General features: G+C 44.4%; 2 protein-coding genes across 3 annotated transcripts in view; one reads left to right on the top strand and one right to left on the bottom strand.

Annotated features, from left to right (window-relative positions):
- The window catches only part of LOC111219160 (rho guanine nucleotide exchange factor 25-like), a 33,145-nt gene extending 18,150 nt beyond the window's left edge, over positions 1-14,995 (top strand). The window contains exons 2-16 of one of the 2 annotated variants that reach the window (XM_022741756.1): positions 770-1,077; positions 1,654-1,764; positions 5,615-5,739; positions 6,452-6,518; positions 6,952-7,055; positions 7,307-7,376; positions 8,959-9,048; positions 9,621-9,713; positions 10,173-10,223; positions 10,341-10,418; positions 10,546-10,737; positions 11,011-11,191; positions 11,390-11,619; positions 11,878-12,009; positions 12,940-14,995. In XM_022741756.1, the coding sequence (XP_022597477.1) occupies positions 770-1,077; positions 1,654-1,764; positions 5,615-5,739; positions 6,452-6,518; positions 6,952-7,055; positions 7,307-7,376; positions 8,959-9,048; positions 9,621-9,713; positions 10,173-10,223; positions 10,341-10,418; positions 10,546-10,737; positions 11,011-11,191; positions 11,390-11,619; positions 11,878-12,009; positions 12,940-13,059 (1,952 nt within the window). In that variant the 3' untranslated portion in view covers positions 13,060-14,995. Of the gene's footprint in view, positions 1-769; positions 1,078-1,653; positions 1,765-5,614; positions 5,740-6,451; positions 6,519-6,951; positions 7,056-7,306; positions 7,377-8,958; positions 9,049-9,620; positions 9,714-10,172; positions 10,224-10,340; positions 10,419-10,545; positions 10,738-11,010; positions 11,192-11,389; positions 11,620-11,877; positions 12,010-12,936 lie in introns of both variants that reach the window. The other variant, XM_022741755.1, reaches the window with a different exon arrangement.
- Positions 14,996-16,776: 1,781 nt separating this feature from the next.
- On the bottom strand, positions 16,777-18,259 carry LOC111219262 (transcription factor Sp5-like). Its single transcript, XM_022741883.1, has 2 exons — positions 18,206-18,259; positions 16,777-17,814 (listed from the first exon to the last, which is right to left on the bottom strand). Exons 1-2 carry the CDS (start codon positions 18,257-18,259, stop codon positions 16,777-16,779), a joined length of 1,092 nt encoding a protein of 363 aa, XP_022597604.1.
- Positions 18,260-19,001: the final 742 nt, after the last annotated feature.

The following is a 19,001-nucleotide window of genomic DNA, read 5'->3' as shown; positions in this document are numbered from 1 at the left end:
GGAGGCATGGCTGACCTGTGTTTGCACACAACAGATAAAACACTCCAGACAAGCAGCTCAGAGGAAGAGCTATCTCAGGACTGAGGAAGGCAGGAGGAAGGGCGGCAGGCAGGATGGGAATGGAAGACAAGACAGAAAAACACAAACAGTCCCAAGCGAGGACCTTCCTTTCTACACAGGATTAAAGCAGATGTCCGGTCCCCCCCCCCCCCCCAGCTGACTTCCCATGTTCTCCTGACATCACTGTGCAGCAGCCGATGTGGTCTGGAGACTTTTTTCACATCAAACGTTGAACATCCTGACCTCTGCTGTCTGCATTGCATCATAGAGTGTGTGCTGGTCATGTGATGGAACGCACAGCTCAAATATATAAAAAAAACAACAACAAAAAAAAACGATGGCCCGCTTGACATAAACAGAACAGTGTGTCTTTTATTGTGTGGCTCACAGCTGCACAGCTGTGTTTGAAGAGGAAGGCTATTTATACATCCACACTTTGTTTTGATTTCTCTCTTCTTCAGTCCTCCATCACCGCACTGACCTACACTGCTGCCCTGATTTAAAGGGTCAACCAGGAGTTCTGCTGTCTTTAACAAAATTCTCTTTTTACACTGTTGTCTTTGTCCATTGATTCATTGACTGTGGAGGTGTGAACGTGGAGAGTCCAAGTGTAATCTGCTCTTTGACCCATTAAACCCTTATTTGTCAGATGTCTGCCTCATTGGTTTATCAATAATCCTCTCTTTCTCTCTCTTTCTCTTCTATCCAGACTCGTACTCGGCAGCAGGCAGCGAGGGCAGCATCTCCACCTCTGTGGCGTCGCTGCCTCCGCAGGCATCAGGCAGTTCGGCCCCCAGCTCCCCGGGCTCCAGACGCTCTGTGAGCACCCTGAAGAAATGGCTCACAAACCCTGTCCGCAAACTCAGTGCCGGGGCCACCGCCAAAGGAGAGCGACAGGTCCGCAAACTTGAGGGGAAACCTCCGCCTCTTCCATCCCATAGCCACAGCCAGGATCTGGGCAGCCCCCCGAGGCCTGACGAGACTCTAACCATCCTGCCTGTCACCCACAGAGAACTGGTGAGAAGTTCAAATTGAAGTTACAACGAGGAAGTGTTCTTTTTTTTTTTTCCTTCGTCTTGGTCACATGAACTAATCCAGCAAGACTTTCCGTGCTGGCTTTGTACTTCACATCCTTTTACACCTTTGCGATGAACTACCTCCATAAGTAAACTCATTATCTGGAATCCTTCTCTCACCACATGAACTGGTTCTGAAGCAAACACACAAAGCTTCAGTCATATATAACTACAAACTAAAGACAACATCCTGACTGTGGGTTGTTTACACTGGGTAGCTCGAGAATATCAGCAGAGTCACAGGTTTGATGTTGAGTTGATCCACGGAGGGCTAAGTATCGTTGCAGGTGGCAGTGATATTATATAACAGCAGCACTGCTGGAAGCCTGTAGGAACTCATGCTGCCATGTTTTGTGACTCATTTGCTCTCTTTTGCTGTTGTGCAGCGGCCTGTGTGTGTTTGTGTGTGTCCGTGTGTATGTTCTCATGTGCCTGAAAGTATGAATATGCTACAGACATTTTACATCATGTTGATATTGTGTTATTCTGACACTGTGGATGTGTATGTGTGTTGCAGGAGTGGAAAGATGGCCTGGCGAGCCCAGAGGACCTGTCACCGGCTACACTACAATCCCCCAGCTATATAACTGACTCTCTGATTGGCTGCACGTCACTGCCAAACACTCAGGTCTGTCGGCACACTACACTGTAAAGCTAACACTATCTATAACCTGTTGTGTGAGACACCACTTAATAGTTTTAATCACATTCCAGAAAACTTCAACATACCCTTCTCTTGTATCAATAATTGACTAGAATGAGATTCAAACTATGAGTCCACTGCTGATTCATTTTAGCTGACAGTGTGCTGTAGACAGTCTCTGAGAGGAGTAGCAGTAATATTCTCCGTGAGGACCCAGCCTGGCGGGGGCAATGACATCAGTACTCTTTGTCTCCATGGTCCCCCAGCCAGATCTGGAAATGACTAACTCTGCTGCTGCTGCTGCCGGCTCAACTATCACACAAAACAAGCACGCAGATGCACACAGGAGCACGGCTGTAACCACACATACACATGACCAGGGCTGCAGAGACATGCACACAAATAGACTCATACATAGGGACATACTGTACAGCACACACACACACACACACACACACACACACACACACACACACACACACACACACACACACAAAGGCAATCTAAATGAATACAGGGCTCTCTCAGAGCAGATCAATGCTCCAGAGATCCAGAGGGCAGAGTTTGACAGCGACCTGTGTGATGCATGACTCAAATTCAACATGTCACTAAAGGACATGCCTGGAGACAAATAGGAAATAACATGAAGTGGCAGATGTGATGAGAGATGACTCCACTCTCTCCTGTGAAGTGACAAAGAACGCTACCTGCGCACCTACTCCTCCATCTCTCCCTCAAACTCCTGCAGTCAGTCGCTCATGGAAAGGAGCGTCTCAAATCCGACGCTTTCTTTTTCCCTGCGAGGTGGAAGCGTGGCAGAAAGTGGGATTCACTTGAGCAGCAGCAGTGTTGCATGAATCAGCGGTGCCTGAGCCCTATCAATATGAAACAATGATGATATCTGAGCATTTGAGCATTGTGGAGTGTCCCCTGTTGGTGAATCGACACCAGAGCACTTAAATCCTAATTTCAGTCTCAACAACACATCAAAAGACATTAATACGATTACATCACAGGGGATGAGGTCAGTGCTTTGCTGTTTTTACTGCCAATCTTTTGCAGGGGGAGAGAGAGAGAGACAGAGAGAGAGAGAGAGAGAGAGAGAGAGAGAGGTAGAGAGAAAGAGAGAGAGAGAGAGGTAGAGAGAAAGAGAAAGGTAGAGGTAGAGGGATTAAATTATGTAGGTCAGTCATCTCCAAGCTGTGGTTTCTGCCTCTACCCCAGCTTCACCGGCAACACGTCCAGTGTAATATACATCGTTATTTTTCCATCTTTTTTCTTCGAACTGTTGTCTTCAATCTCATAACCACAGTGAAGTATGGTTTTTGATTAAATGTTTATTATCTCTTCGTCAATGGAAAGTTCTTGTGATTGTATGTAAGCGGTCAAATAAGCTGTGCTGTCAGAAAGGAAGCCCGCACTACAGATCATAACATTTATGAAAATGCTCTTCCTGAAGAACAGTTTGTACGGTCTGTCATCTCGACCGCCTGATAAACAATTAACTGAGGAACAGATTCTCAGCGAGACAGGAACAGACACGAGTGCTGTTATTGTGAGATCTCTTCAAAGCCGGCAACAATGCTATCAGATTGCAGTTCTCAGCACTTCACTCGACCGTGTTCCTCCAGAACACAACACCATCCTGATGACCTGTGTCCCCACGTCTGGTCTGCTCCATCCGCATCAAGAAATAAGAAACTGCTGATGGTACCATTAGAAATGTAAAAACACGTCATTTAATCATCAGCAGATATTCCTATGATGCCTGACAACTTGCGTTAAAAACATCACATTTAAAGCCATAAAGAATCATTTTTCTATGTATGAAAATCCCTTTAATTTCACTTCAGTATTGCTGATGAGCAGCTTTTCATGTGTTCCTACAGTAAGTGGTTTGTTTGTCCCTAAAGGGGCAATGCAATAAAAAATAAATATAAAATAATGGATGTAGTATACTTAAATGGATGCAGGTAGATGTAGAATTATGAAATAAAAATAACTGCATGACTTGAACATTGTCCTCTCGGATGTAAACATGTATTCTACTACTGCACAACATTTCTAATAATTGTTGTTTTAATAAGAGCGTGATTGAATTGTTAGAATAGATTCTTTAAAAGATTCAACAACAAAAAAAGCATTACCTCAGCTTTTACTTAAACTGTTTTCATTTTTTTTTTTTTCTTTCATGAGCTTCTGGGTAGAAAAACAAAACTTGCAACAGAGGGAGAAGAGGGGAATTTTTCCTGTGGGCTTTTGCCACTGCACATCTGGAAGTAATCAGGGAACCAGGGAGACCTGTCAGCCAGGCTGGAGCACTCCTAGCGGGGCAAGACGAGCAGGGGGGAGCGAGGGTCTTTATGGAGCCTCTCTGTCTCTCCCTACACCCTGGTCTCTCCACTTTGCTTTGTCTCTTTCATTCTTTCCCCTCTCTCTCTCTCTGTCTCTCTCTCTCTTTCTCTCTCTCACTCTCTCTCTCTGACACATCATTTTGACAGCATAGAAAGCTCACAGCTTTGTAGACGCCAACAAGTTTATCAGGGAGATGGCAGGTGAACAAGTGGAACTGGACCAGAGGAGAAAAGGAGAAAGTTCTGTTTCTTTTTCCATTTGCCTTTATGTCTATCTATCTATCCATCTATTTATTTCTCCATTGGGCAGCCGCCTGCCATGCTAGTCTGGGGGATTAGGTGCATGTCTGCGGTGTGTGTACAGGTCTGTGTATGTTTTTAAGGTGGGGAGGTTCTGCTTGACTTGGACAAGTGGGACACGGGGATTTAGGTGAAGACAGACGGCTGCTATTATAAGTTTACACAGTCAGGGGAGTGAAAAGTCTAAAAAGAAACGGCTTGAAGAATATGACTAAAAATAGATGGAAGAACATTTGAAAGAAGATCCAACTGCACAGAGAAATGGTCGTGTGCCATGAAGCCTACAGCCATATAAAGATAAGTGTGCTCATTGTGACGGAGAAATAGGTTAGATAAACATGAGGGTCGTGCGCAGCTGTGAAGCATGTATCCATTGAGTTACTGATGATTTTAGTCTTTGCAGGCTTTGTTGCGGTGTGCACAATGACTCTATTTGTGCCAGGATCTCCACAGGAAATGATATCAATTCCAGGAAAAAGCATGAAAAGGAGGTCATGTATATAACACATGAACACAATCGATTAAGTCAGGGTAACCTTGGCCGCGCACTTTCCTATTTGCAGCCAATAAGGCAGTAGACTACTAGGAAATGATGATGTAGATGCTGCTGTTGTAGTGTTGCAGAAATTTAAAAACAGATGCTATGTGATGTATTAACGTGGGTTTGAATCCTTGGGTGGCAAAACAAGAAAATATCATTTATTAATTCACTCATAAATCAGAGATCTAATGCCATTGCCAGCGGGCATGACGTGATTCTATTCTTCTTCCATCCGAAGCCAAAACTCCATCGAGAACCTTCACAGCTTCATTTCATCTGCAGCAGCTGTCTAGTCTGGTGCTCCCTCTAACCCTTTGTCTTTATCTTTGAATCTCATTCTCTCCATCTATCTGGGGCTGAGGTGCACAGCACTGATCATTAACAGGGACAATCTGATTCTGATCTTCTTATCATTCAATCTCTGTTCCTTGTGTCTCTCTGCTCTCCCTGGTCACCTTGGCAACCTGCATCATTATCATCTCTCTCCTGCGCTTTACCTCCCCTTGCTTACTTTATTCCTGGCATCATCCATATCACTGGCACTGGACCTCTGATAAACAGTTTCACTGTCTGTCTGTCTGTCTGTCTGTCTGTCTGTCTGTCTGTCTGTCTGTCTGCCTGTCTGTCTCTGCCTCCTCAGGACACTCAGTCCACCAGTGTTTTGCCAGATGACAGCGGCTCTATGTTGATGGACGACACCTCCAGCCAATGGTCAGCGGCGGCTGACACTGAGGAGGAGAGGAGAAGTGCCTTGGAGAAAAGCATGTATGTGTTTTATCAGTGCGAATGTGGCTCACATCATTTATCTCAAAAGATAATACTCATGACAGCAATGCTTTGACATATTCTGTAAATAGATGTTATGATAATTTAACTGAAGACAATTTTAATTTATGCGTTAATTCTACATACTTATTGAATTGCCTGCTTGCCTATAATTTACAACCTCACAGACAGACAAATTTAATCTTATCTCAGGGCCGACTCACAACTTTAGCTCTCTTCAGAACTTTCAGCAGCATCTCATGGTCTTCATCAGCTGTTACCACATGACTTAAGTTCCATACGTCACATAAAGACAACTGAGAGCCATTGTCATGGCAAATGAGTAAACTCCATTTGCTGATGAAGACTGTAAGATGCAATTTAAGGCTCCTGAAATAGCTAGTGAGTTAAGATTACTTTGTCAAACTATTATTTCCAAGGTCAAGACTGAAGTCTCCCGCTAAAACTTTACATGTTTGCATGTTCATCTTACCTGCTATATGCTGAAAGACTCCATTGAATTGGATTTAGTTAACTGGAAGTGTACCAGTTTTCCAGGATATACAAAATCACAGTTTTGCATCAGTTCCTTTCTGGAAAATGATTCAGAAACTAGGACTCTGGGTGAAAATAAAGTGCTACTGAGATTTTGCAAAAATAAATTTGATATCATAAGTCTAACACTAATCCTCCCTCATTTGTATCTTTACAGGTATGTGCTGAAGGAGCTTATTGAGACAGAGAAGCACTATGTGGGAGACCTGGGGCTCATAGTGGAGGTAAACCTCCCAGTCTGGCAGCTAAGAACTCACTTTCAGCAGTGACAGAGAGGAAGGAGCTTAGTCATCCACCCAGTCTGTCAGGGAGAGCTCTCTAAATCCACATCATCAGAACGTCTCCACTTTTCTTCACACTTTGGTCTGCCTCCACCCCACCTTCTCCAGTCTTAAGAAGATTTAGTGAATTATTAGCTTGAAGAGTATTATGTTGCAAACTGATCTATCTCCCGGGGCCTTAAATAGCTGGAGATATTCTGATTCAGCGAAGAACTCTTGCCATCTTGAAAGTTAACATAAGCTCAATAATAGCTGGTGTGTGATTGCTGCTATGTTATAACAATCAAGCTATGTTTACTGGTGTTATTCAGAGCCAGGTGAGGGGCTTTCGTAAGTGTGAACAGACGTCAGCAGCAGCTTTGTCATTGCCTTGCAGGGCTACATGGCCACGATGAGCTCCAAAGGAATCCCGGAGGACATGAAGGGAAAAGACAAGATTGTTTTTGGGAACATTCACCAAATATTTGACTGGCATAAAGAGTAAGTCCCTGATTTTAAGAATATATATATTTCCACTTGAGGAAAATTGTGTGTTTGCTCCAGTTGCATTCAAAATGAAAGACAAATAGTGATTTGCAGTGAATTGTGTTTGTGGAGGACAAAGGAACAATAGGTCAGGAGACAAATCTGACCTTCCGTTTTGGGGATGATTGTGCTTGTGTGTGTGTGTGTGTGTGTGTGTGTGTGTGTGTGTGTGTGTGTGTGTGTGTGTGTGTGTGTTTTCTCTTCAGCTACTTCCTGGGAGAGCTGGAGAAGTGCTTGGCAGAGCCAGAGAGACTGGCTCAGCTCTTCATTAAACATGTAAGTATAACTACTACAGTCACACACATACACACACACATACACACACACACACACACACACACACACACACACACACACACACACACACACACGTCAGTGGAAGTGTCTGGCTCTGCTTCCTTGTGCTGTTTGGAGTGAGGGTAAATAGAGCTAAGAAAACATGCAGAGCCCCTGTTTATCCTATACCGTACGTCTCTCCCTCTCCCTCAGCTGCCAGCGTCTCTCCTTCCACTTCCCTGTTACTGATATGTCTCAGTCCAGGCTGTGTTTTTACAAAAGCGCACATGGCAAACACACACATACACACAAATGACACACTGGCCGATTTCCAGTCTGGGCCGGACTGGTCAGGAAACACCAGGGAAAAAACAGCCGAAAAAGACAACATGAATAGGACGAGGAAAAACAAACCCTCCGCTCAGGCCCTTTGATTTGAGGGCTTTTTTCCACCCAAAACGGAGACGTACTTCTTCCTACATATCTTGGCTCAAGGATGAAGCAAAGCAATGCACGCAAGAAAGATTCACTTTTAAGTGTACTGTTCTTAGAATAGAATAGAGCCTGCGTCGGTACAGGGTCACAGGGCTTATGGGAGCACAATTAGATTCATGTATATTGGTTAAGTGGTGGCACATGCAGACTGGTCTGATGTGATGTGTAATTTGACCAACTTGATTGGATGATGAAGTTAAATGTCTGTGTCTCTCTTTTGCTATATTCACTCTCTCTCTCTTTTTAAACAATCCAATAAGGCTCAGCCCTCTGGATAATCAACTTAAAAAGCCTGTGGGGGAATAAAGAAACTTGTAACTAAATCTAAGCATGGTGTCAAACTGTGAAGACAAGCAGACTGGGAACATGACCCCGATGAAAAGCAGAAAGCCCCAATCTGCTTTTAACAAGAGCTTTTGTCACAAATGTGCAACATGTGTCGCTCACACACATGCGACATACGAACACATGTAAACACACAGCCGTGCTCTCACACAGAGGGCTGGTAGACAGATGCACGCACGGCACACACCCTTGTATTTCACGATGCGGCCGTCATCTGCAGTGTTTCATGATGTCCATATTCAGGTGGAGCGGCTCATCGGTCTCTAGGTTACAGAGCCATGCAGCTTGTTGCTAGGTACGGTGTTATATCGGGAGCCTCTAAAAGGCTCTGGTTACACTGAGGGTAACCTGGGTAAATTATACATAACCTGATGCTCATCTACATGTAACTCCATTAGGGCGCTCAGGACTGCTACATCTGCACTCCCAGGCCAATTAGTCACAGAAGAGTAGGCACTAACCAGACAGAGTCAGCTTCAAAGACCCCTCACCATGAGGCAAATCATTATTGCTCTGCTCCCTTTCATCCCAAACAGCAACCGGAGACACTGCACAGTTATTGTTGTAGTTTTTTTTGCTCACCTTCAGTAGCATTTTCAATTATTTGTAATGCAACTCAAGATTTCTCACACAGTGAGGCTCATGTTGCAGTTGTAAAGTGTTCTTCTCTTCATGGCTAATTTGCATCAAAGGTTCGGCTGAATGATTTTGTAATGGGATGCTTGTTTGGCTTGTAATGCAGGAGAGGCGTCTGCATATGTACGTCGTGTACTGTCAGAACAAGCCCAAGTCGGAACACATTGTGTCAGAGTACATCGAGACGTACTTTGAGGTGAGCACCTCTTAATGTATTCTACTAGCCTGATGAATTGTACACTATGTAGTCTATGTTCAGTCTATACTAGAATCAGATGTGACATCTTCGAATTGATTCCAGAAAATATTCAATTTCCAAAAATGAATATCTGACATATGAGAACCTGTAGGTGGAAAATGTTTGGGATTTTTATTTAATAGATGACTGAAATGATAATTAAATTCCAAACATAGTTTTCAATTAATTTTCTGTTGATTAACTTATTAATTCAAGACAATTTAATTTGATACACTGGTCATCTGGTGCTCAGGCATGTAGTTAATAAGACATTTTGTATGCATGAAAGTCTAACAGTTCCTATACTATATATTATACATGGCCATGCAGGTGTGTTTCAGCTTCCATTTATTATTCAGATTGTAATCGGTTCCTTTTGATTGACAGTAAACATTGGCCTAATAGACAAACAGTATAATCCTTGTGATGTATTGTCTTAGAGGAATTACACTGGCCATTAGCTGCCATGTTTTGTGCTGTGACTGTCATGTTGACTGGTGCCGTGTCGTTGTGTCTGTCTCCGATGTCAGGAGTTGCGGCAGCAGCTGGGCCAAAGGCTGCAGCTCAATGACCTGCTCATCAAACCTGTCCAGAGGATCATGAAGTACCAGCTGCTGCTCAAGGTGAAAAGCAGGACACTGCTGCGCTGTTGATCACACACCAACACCTCACACACGCACGGGTGTTCACTGAGCAACTGTCTGACACACAGCAGGGTCAGTCACAAGGTTGTAACATGCACACAAAAACACGTACGCCCCCTCTGTGCAGAAACACTGACGACACACACACACACACAGGCTGTTCAGGTTACTTTCTAGTCAGAGAGGAAGAGGCAAATTAAATGATGAGACTCCATTCTCCATACCGTGGATTTAAACAATCATACGTAAAAGTCTTTTAAAGATGATCATAAAATGACATCTCTGGTATAAAACTTTGCCTAAATGTAAAACTTTGCCCTTTGGCATCCAAATGAAAGGTGGGTTCAACACCCATAAATACTCCTCCAGATGTCCTCACCTCACTCTGAGCAGTAAACCTGGAATGCTCTGGTAACCATGCTGTGTTTATTTGAGCAGGACTTCCTGAAGTATTACACCAAAGCTGGGATGGACACGGAGGAGCTGGAGGTGGGTGTCCTGGTTTAAAGTGATGTTTTGTTTGTGCTCCTAATTGTTTGTATGTGCTGTAACTCATGCTTTTTATTAGTATTCTTCATAACAACCTCACTGTTGTGTGTCGAACAGAAAGCAGTAGAAGTGATGTGCTTTGTGCCAAAACGTTGCAATGACATGATGAATGTGGGCCGACTACAAGGCTTTGAGGTACGTCTCAGGAATTTTATTTCCTTCAAAGTCTTCCAAACATTTCTCATGCCGACTGTTCATCCCGTGAAACCCGCGCTGCAACCACTTCCTCTGTTTGTTGTGTTTATATTCGCCGTGGCACCAGGGGAAGATCACAGCCCAGGGCAAACTGCTCCAGCAAGACACCTTCACCGTTGCCGAGCATGACAGTGGCTTCCTGTCACGGGCCAAGGAAAGACGGGTCTTCCTGTTTGAGCAGCTGGTCATCTTCAGTGAGCCGATTGATAGGAAGAAAGGTTTCTCACTCCCCGGTTACATCTTCAAGAACAGCATAAAGGTGGGCACCTGCTGAGCCTCAGTGAACTCAGATCAGCCACATAGGATGTTTTAGCATCATAAAATACTAAAAATGAGAAAGCACATTTCACTCCCAGGTTATAAGTTACACAACAGATTCACACCACACTAATTCTTGCTCCAATCAGCACACGTTACATAATACCACAGCAAGGATTTTTTTTTTTTTTAGAGGCTGGCATGTGTTAGTGAAGTATTTAACAAGCAACTCAGCAGGATGGACTCCTCACTCCTCAGATGTGATATGTTCCAGGTGAGCTGCCTAGGGGTGGAGCCCAGTGTGGACGGCGATGATGCTCGTTTTGTGATGACATCACGCAATCCTGATGGGAGTGTGGTGCGCTTCCAGCTGCAGGCCTCTTCCCCTGAGATCTGCAGGGCCTGGGTCAATGATGTGGTTCAGATCTTGGAAACCCAGCGTAATTTCCTCAATGGTGAGACCCAGCTGAACTCCAACGCCATAACCTGCTTCCAGCTACATTATAGTGTGCTGAAAACCGTTAATTGAATCTTTACGTTTACCACTATATAAAGTGTTACTGACAAAGTAAAGGCTGACTCCACATGATATAATGCTTTGTAAAACATTCAGGAACAGAAGTGGAACTGCCTGTGTTGTCTGTGTCTTTCAGCCCTACAGTCACCTATTGAGTACCAGCGGCGAGAGAGCAAGTCAAATAGCCTGGGCCGCAGCATGAGGCCCCCTCTGTCTGCTGCCAGTGCTCTGCGGCCCCACTCCTCCGCCTCCATTGACCGTCATAAGCTGCCCTCCCTTCACTCTCACAACACGTCCTTGCCCACGCTCTACCTGCCCAGCCAAGGCCAGGGCCAAGGACCCAGCGAGACGTACTCACTGCGGGACGTAGGTTTCTTTAGCTGTCTCTTTCTCTGCCCCTGCATAGAGTGACCCTGTACTGCAATTACTTCCCACTCACACACAGCATTTCTGTTTATGACACCCCTGACACACAGCCAGGCCTGCTTATCTTAAGCTTTTTTTTTTTTTCTGGCAGCAGTACTGGGTATTGCACAAATGAAATAATAAAAACAACTGCTAACAAAAGGTATTGCGTGCATGCAGTACAGCATTGAGTGACTTACCTGTTGTTTGCATCTGCAGCCCACTGTGGTCCAGCTGTGCCCTGCTGACTCCCAAACTGTTTCTCCATCACACGTCCAACTGGGCTTCACTGATCAGCCAAACTATCAAGCTGTGTCAAATGGGCTGTACACACCTACACAAAGCGCACAGGTAGTGTAAACGCATGCATTTAGACACAAATTTGTCTTTGTTTGGAGCCTCAGCGTTTCAGTTATAATAATTATTAATTATTTTCCACATAGTTGAACATTGTGTTCCTGGGTTCTCTAGCAGTCATTATTCAACAGCAGCATTGGGGAAATTAATGACAAAACAAACCACAGGAAGCTAACCGCTGGGGAAATAATGGGCCATTGTACAACTTCTCACAGTAATTCCAATGTGCTCATTAATGTTAATTAAAAGATGAAAGACTTAAGCCAATGGTAACCATTTATTTAGACACACATAAAGTGAGGGGATTTGTTGAGTCATAAGAAGAGTAATTCCTCCCCCTATTGGATGAAAAGGGAATTGATAACAATCTGGATATTTGGAATACAATGTTTGCTGCACTTGTTTCGGTCAGGTTAATGCAGCAAAAAGTCTTTTACAAGAAATATAATTTTTTTCAAAAATGTCAGGCCTGTCTGTTCTTACCTTTTAACTATCTGGCCAGCCAACGATAGGAGCATCCTGTTGTTGGGCTTTACATTGCCATTAGCGTCGCGTCCCTCTGTGATCACAGGGCTTTTATCCTCAGTGGGACCGTGTTGACAGACCAGCAGTTGTTGTTCTCCGCCTCTTTCTCTGTTTACTCAGGCCTGATAGACTTGGTACATGACAAACAGTGAGCAGACTGAGCCACATGAGGAAGTCAGAGAGAGATGCCTATCAAAGGCAGATAATCATTTCCCATACTTGTGCTGGGGTGAATAGGTGGAACTTCAGCCAATGCATTTTCTTAGATGGAGTCTCCAAATGAAAAATTGCTGATATACAATTTTTCTTATAAATGTTTTCGTACTTAGGTTATGAGTTTGGTTTGAGTGCATTACATGGATATAGCTGTGTCACGAATGTTCCCTCTCTCCCCAGCAGAGAGCAGGAGAGGGCTGCCGAAGGGGTCAGGCTGTTGATGGGAGCCAGGGTTCACTGTCGGGTCCCTCTGCCGGACGACGCCCCAGCAACCTGGCTCAGCTAGCTGAGGACGACCTATGAACTCTCACGCTATCTGTCCTCTGGGTCAGGAGGGCAGCAGCTAATGTTACAGCTGTGGAGACAAGAAGACTTGTCTACTGTCTGTTTATGCCAGGCTGGACCCTTACCTGGTTCAACAGTGATTTCTGGAGAATAATGAAGGAACCCGAAGGAACATATGGAGGAATTATGAGCTGCAACCATAACATGACTTGCTTGCTTGATGCTCCTGTTTTTAGAGAGCCATTTAAAGGGAGGCGACTAGCCTTGGACACCTTCAGTGTACATGAACAGCACCCAGTGGGATGGTACTGGGCTCAGAGCGAAAAAACACTCAGTGTTATGGCAATTTCTGCTTTTTACCTTTTCGAGAGTGTGTATACCATACTCTTCTCTCTTTCAAAGGGCAAGGGGGAGTTGTTTCATGAAGAATTATCCATTCCTAATTGGGGCGGTCACTGGAGTTACGTGTGTGCCTGAATGTTGTGCAATGAAGTATGGATGTGTTTGTGTGCATGAGAGTGTGCAAGGAGTGCCTGTGGCTCTTCTCGTACTCTCTGGTAAATTTTCTTGATAAAGTTTTTTTTTCTCTGATGCCCCATTGTGAAGACAAGTACAGCTACGTAAATATACTTTGTCATTCCCCTGCTGACGACTGAGTTTGCTGTTTATGTTGACAAGAACGGGAAAAAGGCAGAACACTTGATGTGAACATGCTACAAGGACTCACTCGAATTTCATCTGAGAGTGAATAACTTTCTTTCTCGCCACAGTGTTGAGAGCCTCTGTGCTCTCTTATTCTGTTTGACTGGCCCTTGTTTGATCTGGACAAAAAAGGCATGAGGGAGCCCCCTGGAGGTTCTCTGTGGGTATGACGTCACTACAGAATACTTTTTGCTCTTTGGGCAACTCCTGAGGAGTTGCTAGATAGGTGCATTCAAAGGGACTGCTGTGCTGACCCAAAGTGTTGCAAGCAACATCTCCTTGGTGATTGACTGGCTTCTTTACACAGATCTTTCTTTCCAGGCCGGAGTGGATTTGGGGACACGTCCTTAAAAATGCATTGGTTTAAACTAATATTGATTGTTTTACTAGTCCACTGTTGTCATGTCAAGGCTGTGCACCATTTCTATAATCTCTGTTAGCTTTTTCCCTCATGGGTTAAATACTGTGCAGTGCATACCAGAAAAGGCAATCATACATTTCCACTCGTAAGATGAAGAATGACCCAGGTATGCCAAGAAACATTGTTACTGCTCCAGTTGGTAGAAATGAAGGATAACATGCTGCCGGATAAACAGAGTGATGCTGACAAATCTGCATGTACCCTCTTCCTCAGACAACAGTGCCAAAAACAACTGCAGCTCACCACTCAAACGTTTCATACTCATACTTCTTACTCCATAGTTCAGTTTGCCACTGCTCTTACAAAACAATCATAGATACCTGTGTTACTATCTGGATTGTAATGCCTAAGTGACAAAAAGAGGAGAGCGGAGTAGGTGAAAGGGGCCATCCTGTCAATATCAGGTCAGTTCTTTTTGTGGCCAGTAGAGGTCCCCACAAGGCTTTGACTTCCAGTTTACAGTAGTTTGATCATACAGCTGCACCAAAGATCAATAGGCCTCATATTTCAGTTCCTACATTGAAGCTGCTTAATAATCTGTCCAAAAAAAACAAAACAAATCAACAACAATAAATGATTTAAAGTAAACTGAAAGGTGAGACATCAGGTGAGCTGGACCGTCTTCACAGAATCTGCATCTTTACTCTGCAGTTAATGTGAACTGGTGAGTTTTCATGGGAATTACTGATCAGGCAGTTATGCATGTCACACAAAGGAATACCACTACAGAGAACCAAAAGCAAGGACGTAAAACCAAGAGAGGGTTGGTTAATGCCATGTTTGACTGAGTAGAAACTGTTGTATCATATCAAATAAAAAGTGTCTTTTTGAAGCCGATTGTCTGAAGCTGACTCCACACAATCTCTCTTTATTGGCTTGATCAAAATAACCCCATATACTTTTAAAGTCTAGTCTTTTTTTCCTGTGGATTTTGTACTGTAGTGCTTTGTAACCACTTTTGGAAATATTCATTTGAATGAAAGAAATGTTCATTTCTTATTAGTTAAGCTAATATTGAAATTAAAGTACTGGTTTTGCCGTGGAGGTCCTCAGACTCCATTCTGACAAAGACAAAGGCAAAGTATTTTGCTTGCTTCGGCATCCCCCTTGGACAAAGTTCAAACAGGATTAAAAACAAAGAGAAGAAACCCCTGGATGAGCAGACAGCTGGTTGGCTGGCCTCTGAATAAAGCCCCATTCTGGGCAGTAAAGCAGGGCCGATCGTAACACGGCTGTGATATATGGAGGCTGCGGAAGGAGGGGGGCGAAGGGGGTATTAACTTTCACAAGGGTGCAAAATCAAAGGGAGTTCCTGTCACCACTGAGGGGGTCTCAGCAACAGGGGTCCCATTCACAGGGAATTCCTCTCCAGTGCCCTCTGTTGCATCTGTTGACTCGAGCTCCTCCATTGAGAGAAAGAAAACACTCATTAAAAACCACATGACTGTGAACTTGATTGGAGCAGGCGAGACAAACAGCCCCATCAATGGGATGAGTATTTACTTTGAGGTGTGAAAATCTTTGAACAGCCTACCATGTTAGGTCTTCTTTAGGAGCTTCTTCCTTCACACCAGTGGCACAATGAGCAGCCTTTGTACTCTGAATGCAATCGAATCATCATTTAAATAAAATGTTAGATCTTTAGGAGCTCTGGGGCACTCGCAGAAATTCACACATTCATTGGAGGGGCTGGTAAGGAGGTTAAAACCACTGACTCCCGCTGTCAGTCAGATAGTCACAATCAGTCAATAAAGATGTAAGAAAATAACGTCATTCAAAACAGTGGAATTGTTTCAGCAAGGACAGCGTTTATTAAAATTTACATGCGGCCATAACCCCAATAAAATTGTTGATGATATTTATACATTGTTTACAAAGAACTTGAAATGTGTTCAAATGTTTGCTAATCTGGAGCAGTGGTGCTTCACATTGCTGCTTAAGAGCAGACGAGATAAATCAGTAGATCAGAGACTCTCGTGTTTACATTTCAAAAGAGATCCCTACCTTGAAGCAGACAAATTAGGAAAATCTTTTTGGAATAAGAACCTAATTAGCAACGGGCAATTTTCCATTCTGAACCTGTTCAGAGCGGAAATGATCATTTCTATACAGCAACCTTTTTTACTGTACTAAGGCATTCATTTATCTTGAACGTGGCGATATGGACAAAATATTAAGGTAAGTCTCGTGGAATTCTGCCACATCCTTTTGCAGAGATAAAATATTTACATCGTCAAGCTTGAAAAATGTTTGATTTTCAAATAAGTTGAAAATTTAGACAGATTGTTCAAAGGCATTAAATCAGTGTTGCTCCAGGTGAAATTTGTGTGAAAAGTACAACGAATGCAGCAAAACACTCACAATGTCACTGGAAAAGGTTTCAAGTTTTCTTTTAAAGGTGGCTTGCCTCAAACAGCACACAGTTACTTTTGTTAAAAATGGTCTCTAAATATATTTTTATGGTACTACTTGAAGTCAAAAGTAGGGTTTTGACAACTGAAGATGTTCGGGGAGCTTGATGCTTACCCTCTAGTGCAAACCTATGGCAGCAAGTGTAAGTCACACAGTCTGTTCATTGTTGATTATCATTTTTAAACAATGGACCACAGAGGTTACTCTCTCTTGATATTGGTGAGCAGAGGGTCCGTGCTCTGTGAAGGCTGCCCAGACCGGCTCTTCCTGGTCTGGTGGGTCTTGACGTGTTTGGAGAGGTGGTCACTTCTCATGAACCTCTTGCCGCACTGCTGGCACCCAAAGCGCTTCTCCCCCGTGTGTGTGCGGAGGTGCCGCTGCAGCTCGTCTGAACGGGTGAAGCTTTTACCGCAGAAGAGCCAGTTACAGATGAAGGGCCTTTCCCCGGCATGCCAGCGCAGATGTGCCTTCAGGTGAGAGGTCTTCTTGTACACTTTGCCACACTCCGGGATGTGGCAAATGTGCAGTCTCTTCTTTCCGAACTCTAGCCCCCCACCATTCGCCTGGCAGTTGGGGCATTTGCAGCGTCGGCAGCGGCGTGTGGAGCTCAGCAGCCCCTTGGAGGTGCCCTGGAGAAGAGCAGCTATCTGGGGCTGGTGGCCCAAAACAAGCTGTCTGCCCAGGGAGAAGGGATGGTTGGAGGGGGTGGCGTTGGTTTGGGGTAGGCTCCACCATTGCTGCCCTTCCTCCACATGGCCTCCAGGCAGGTGATGCCTGGCTGAGGAGTTCTGGAGAAAGCTGGGGAAGTTTTGTCCCACACTGTTGTGCTGAGGGTAATAAGGGCCGCTGGACTGCGGCTGCGAGGACAAGACTTTAACAGGGGACAGTTCGAAGGAGTAGGATGAGGGAGGTTCAGCTGGAGGGGTGAGAGGCAGCTCATGGTGGTGGTGGTGATGGGGGTGATGATGATGGTGACCCAGGCCAGACTGCATGTGTCCAGGGAACTGCACCTTGGGCACCGTGAAGGTCATCTGGTGTGTGCTGAGGGCTGTGCTGGGCGCCATGTCGTTGCTCCAGAGCTGAAACATTCCCGATGTGGAGCTGACGGTGCCCTCGTAGGGGAACTGGGAACCTTCTGAGCCCATAGCGCCTCCCACCTGCCAGGCCTGGCTACAGGTGGTGGCCAGGAAGGAGAGGGCGTTAGGTGCTCCCTCTGGAGAGGAGCTGGGCGTCCGGTCCTGCGTGGTAATTCAAAAACACACATCAGAATACATGGGCCACCATTAGGACAACTTAGTTTTAAATCTACTGACATTCAAATAAGCATTTTCTTTTATATGAAGCTCTCCTAAAACGTTCAGAAATAGAGTCTCCATGTAAACCAAATGAATTACCAGTTTTCAAATTTTTAATTTAAACATTTTCCTGTTATTTTTTGCTCTTACTTGAATTCATCCCAATGTAATCAAATTATTTTACCACTACAACAAGTTAAATCATCTCGCACCGATCAGGCATCAAGCCTCTTCATTCATTGCGCACAAGTTGTGGAGACGTTTCACCACCGCAAAAGCAGGAAATATATAAATCCGCGTGCACTGCCTCAATAAAGACGGTTATACAACAAACCTGTAAGAAGGTGTGCAAAAAGTTGTCAGTCCTTTGTATCGTCAGCGCAGCCATCTGTGCTCGCGCTCCTTCTAAACGCACCTGCAACACAAACTGCGCCGAGAGGCGACGACGCACAAAGTCTCAACTACAGCTCTCAACGCGGAAGAAAAGGATGCTCACATTCGGGTCTTGGATCCCTCCGACACTTAAGCAGAGCAGACTGGGGAAATCCCGCGTCATTCAAATGTCCACTCAGTCCAGTAGTTTTTTTTTTTTTTTTTTTTTTTTTTTTTTTTTTAGTATGCTAGCAGTCCAGATCACTTGGTGCTGAAGCAGCCGAGGATGCCCGTCTGAAGTGAGAGGCAGAGAAGTGCGCAATAAATCCCTGCGATCATCTCAAAGGCGCCTGAGCTGCATCTTCTCTTTATAGAGAGAAAAGATCCTCTCAACGGGGTCTCCAGTATGATGCCCAGGAGAGCCAGTCAATAGAGAGGAGATGAGAGGGCGGGAGGGGTGGGGGGGCTGTTAGGTGAAGGGGTGGGCTACTCATAATTTCACTCAATTTCAACCAAATGCTGACCCCAAGAACTGACTCCTCCTCCAATTGTTCTGAGAAAAAAAAGAAAAAGAAAAAAGATTTGAGACAAGATACAGAATCTTCTGCAATTTATACTTTTCAGATGATCTAACTTAACTTCTCTTGTGGACTTCTTTTATTTTCAAATAAACTGATACAACAACTCTCAACCTCCATGATTAAAAAAAAAAACAACATTTCTAGTGTTTCAGCAACTTGCACAAGAACAAAATGCTT

Source organism: Seriola dumerili, unplaced genomic scaffold (assembly GCF_002260705.1).
Source record: "Seriola dumerili isolate Sdu_G_001 unplaced genomic scaffold, Sdu_1.0 BDQW01000056.1, whole genome shotgun sequence".
Taxonomy (NCBI): Eukaryota; Metazoa; Chordata; class Actinopteri; order Carangiformes; family Carangidae; genus Seriola; species Seriola dumerili.
The sequence above is the reverse complement of the archived record's forward strand: the minus strand, read 5'-3'. Positions and strand labels throughout refer to the sequence as shown.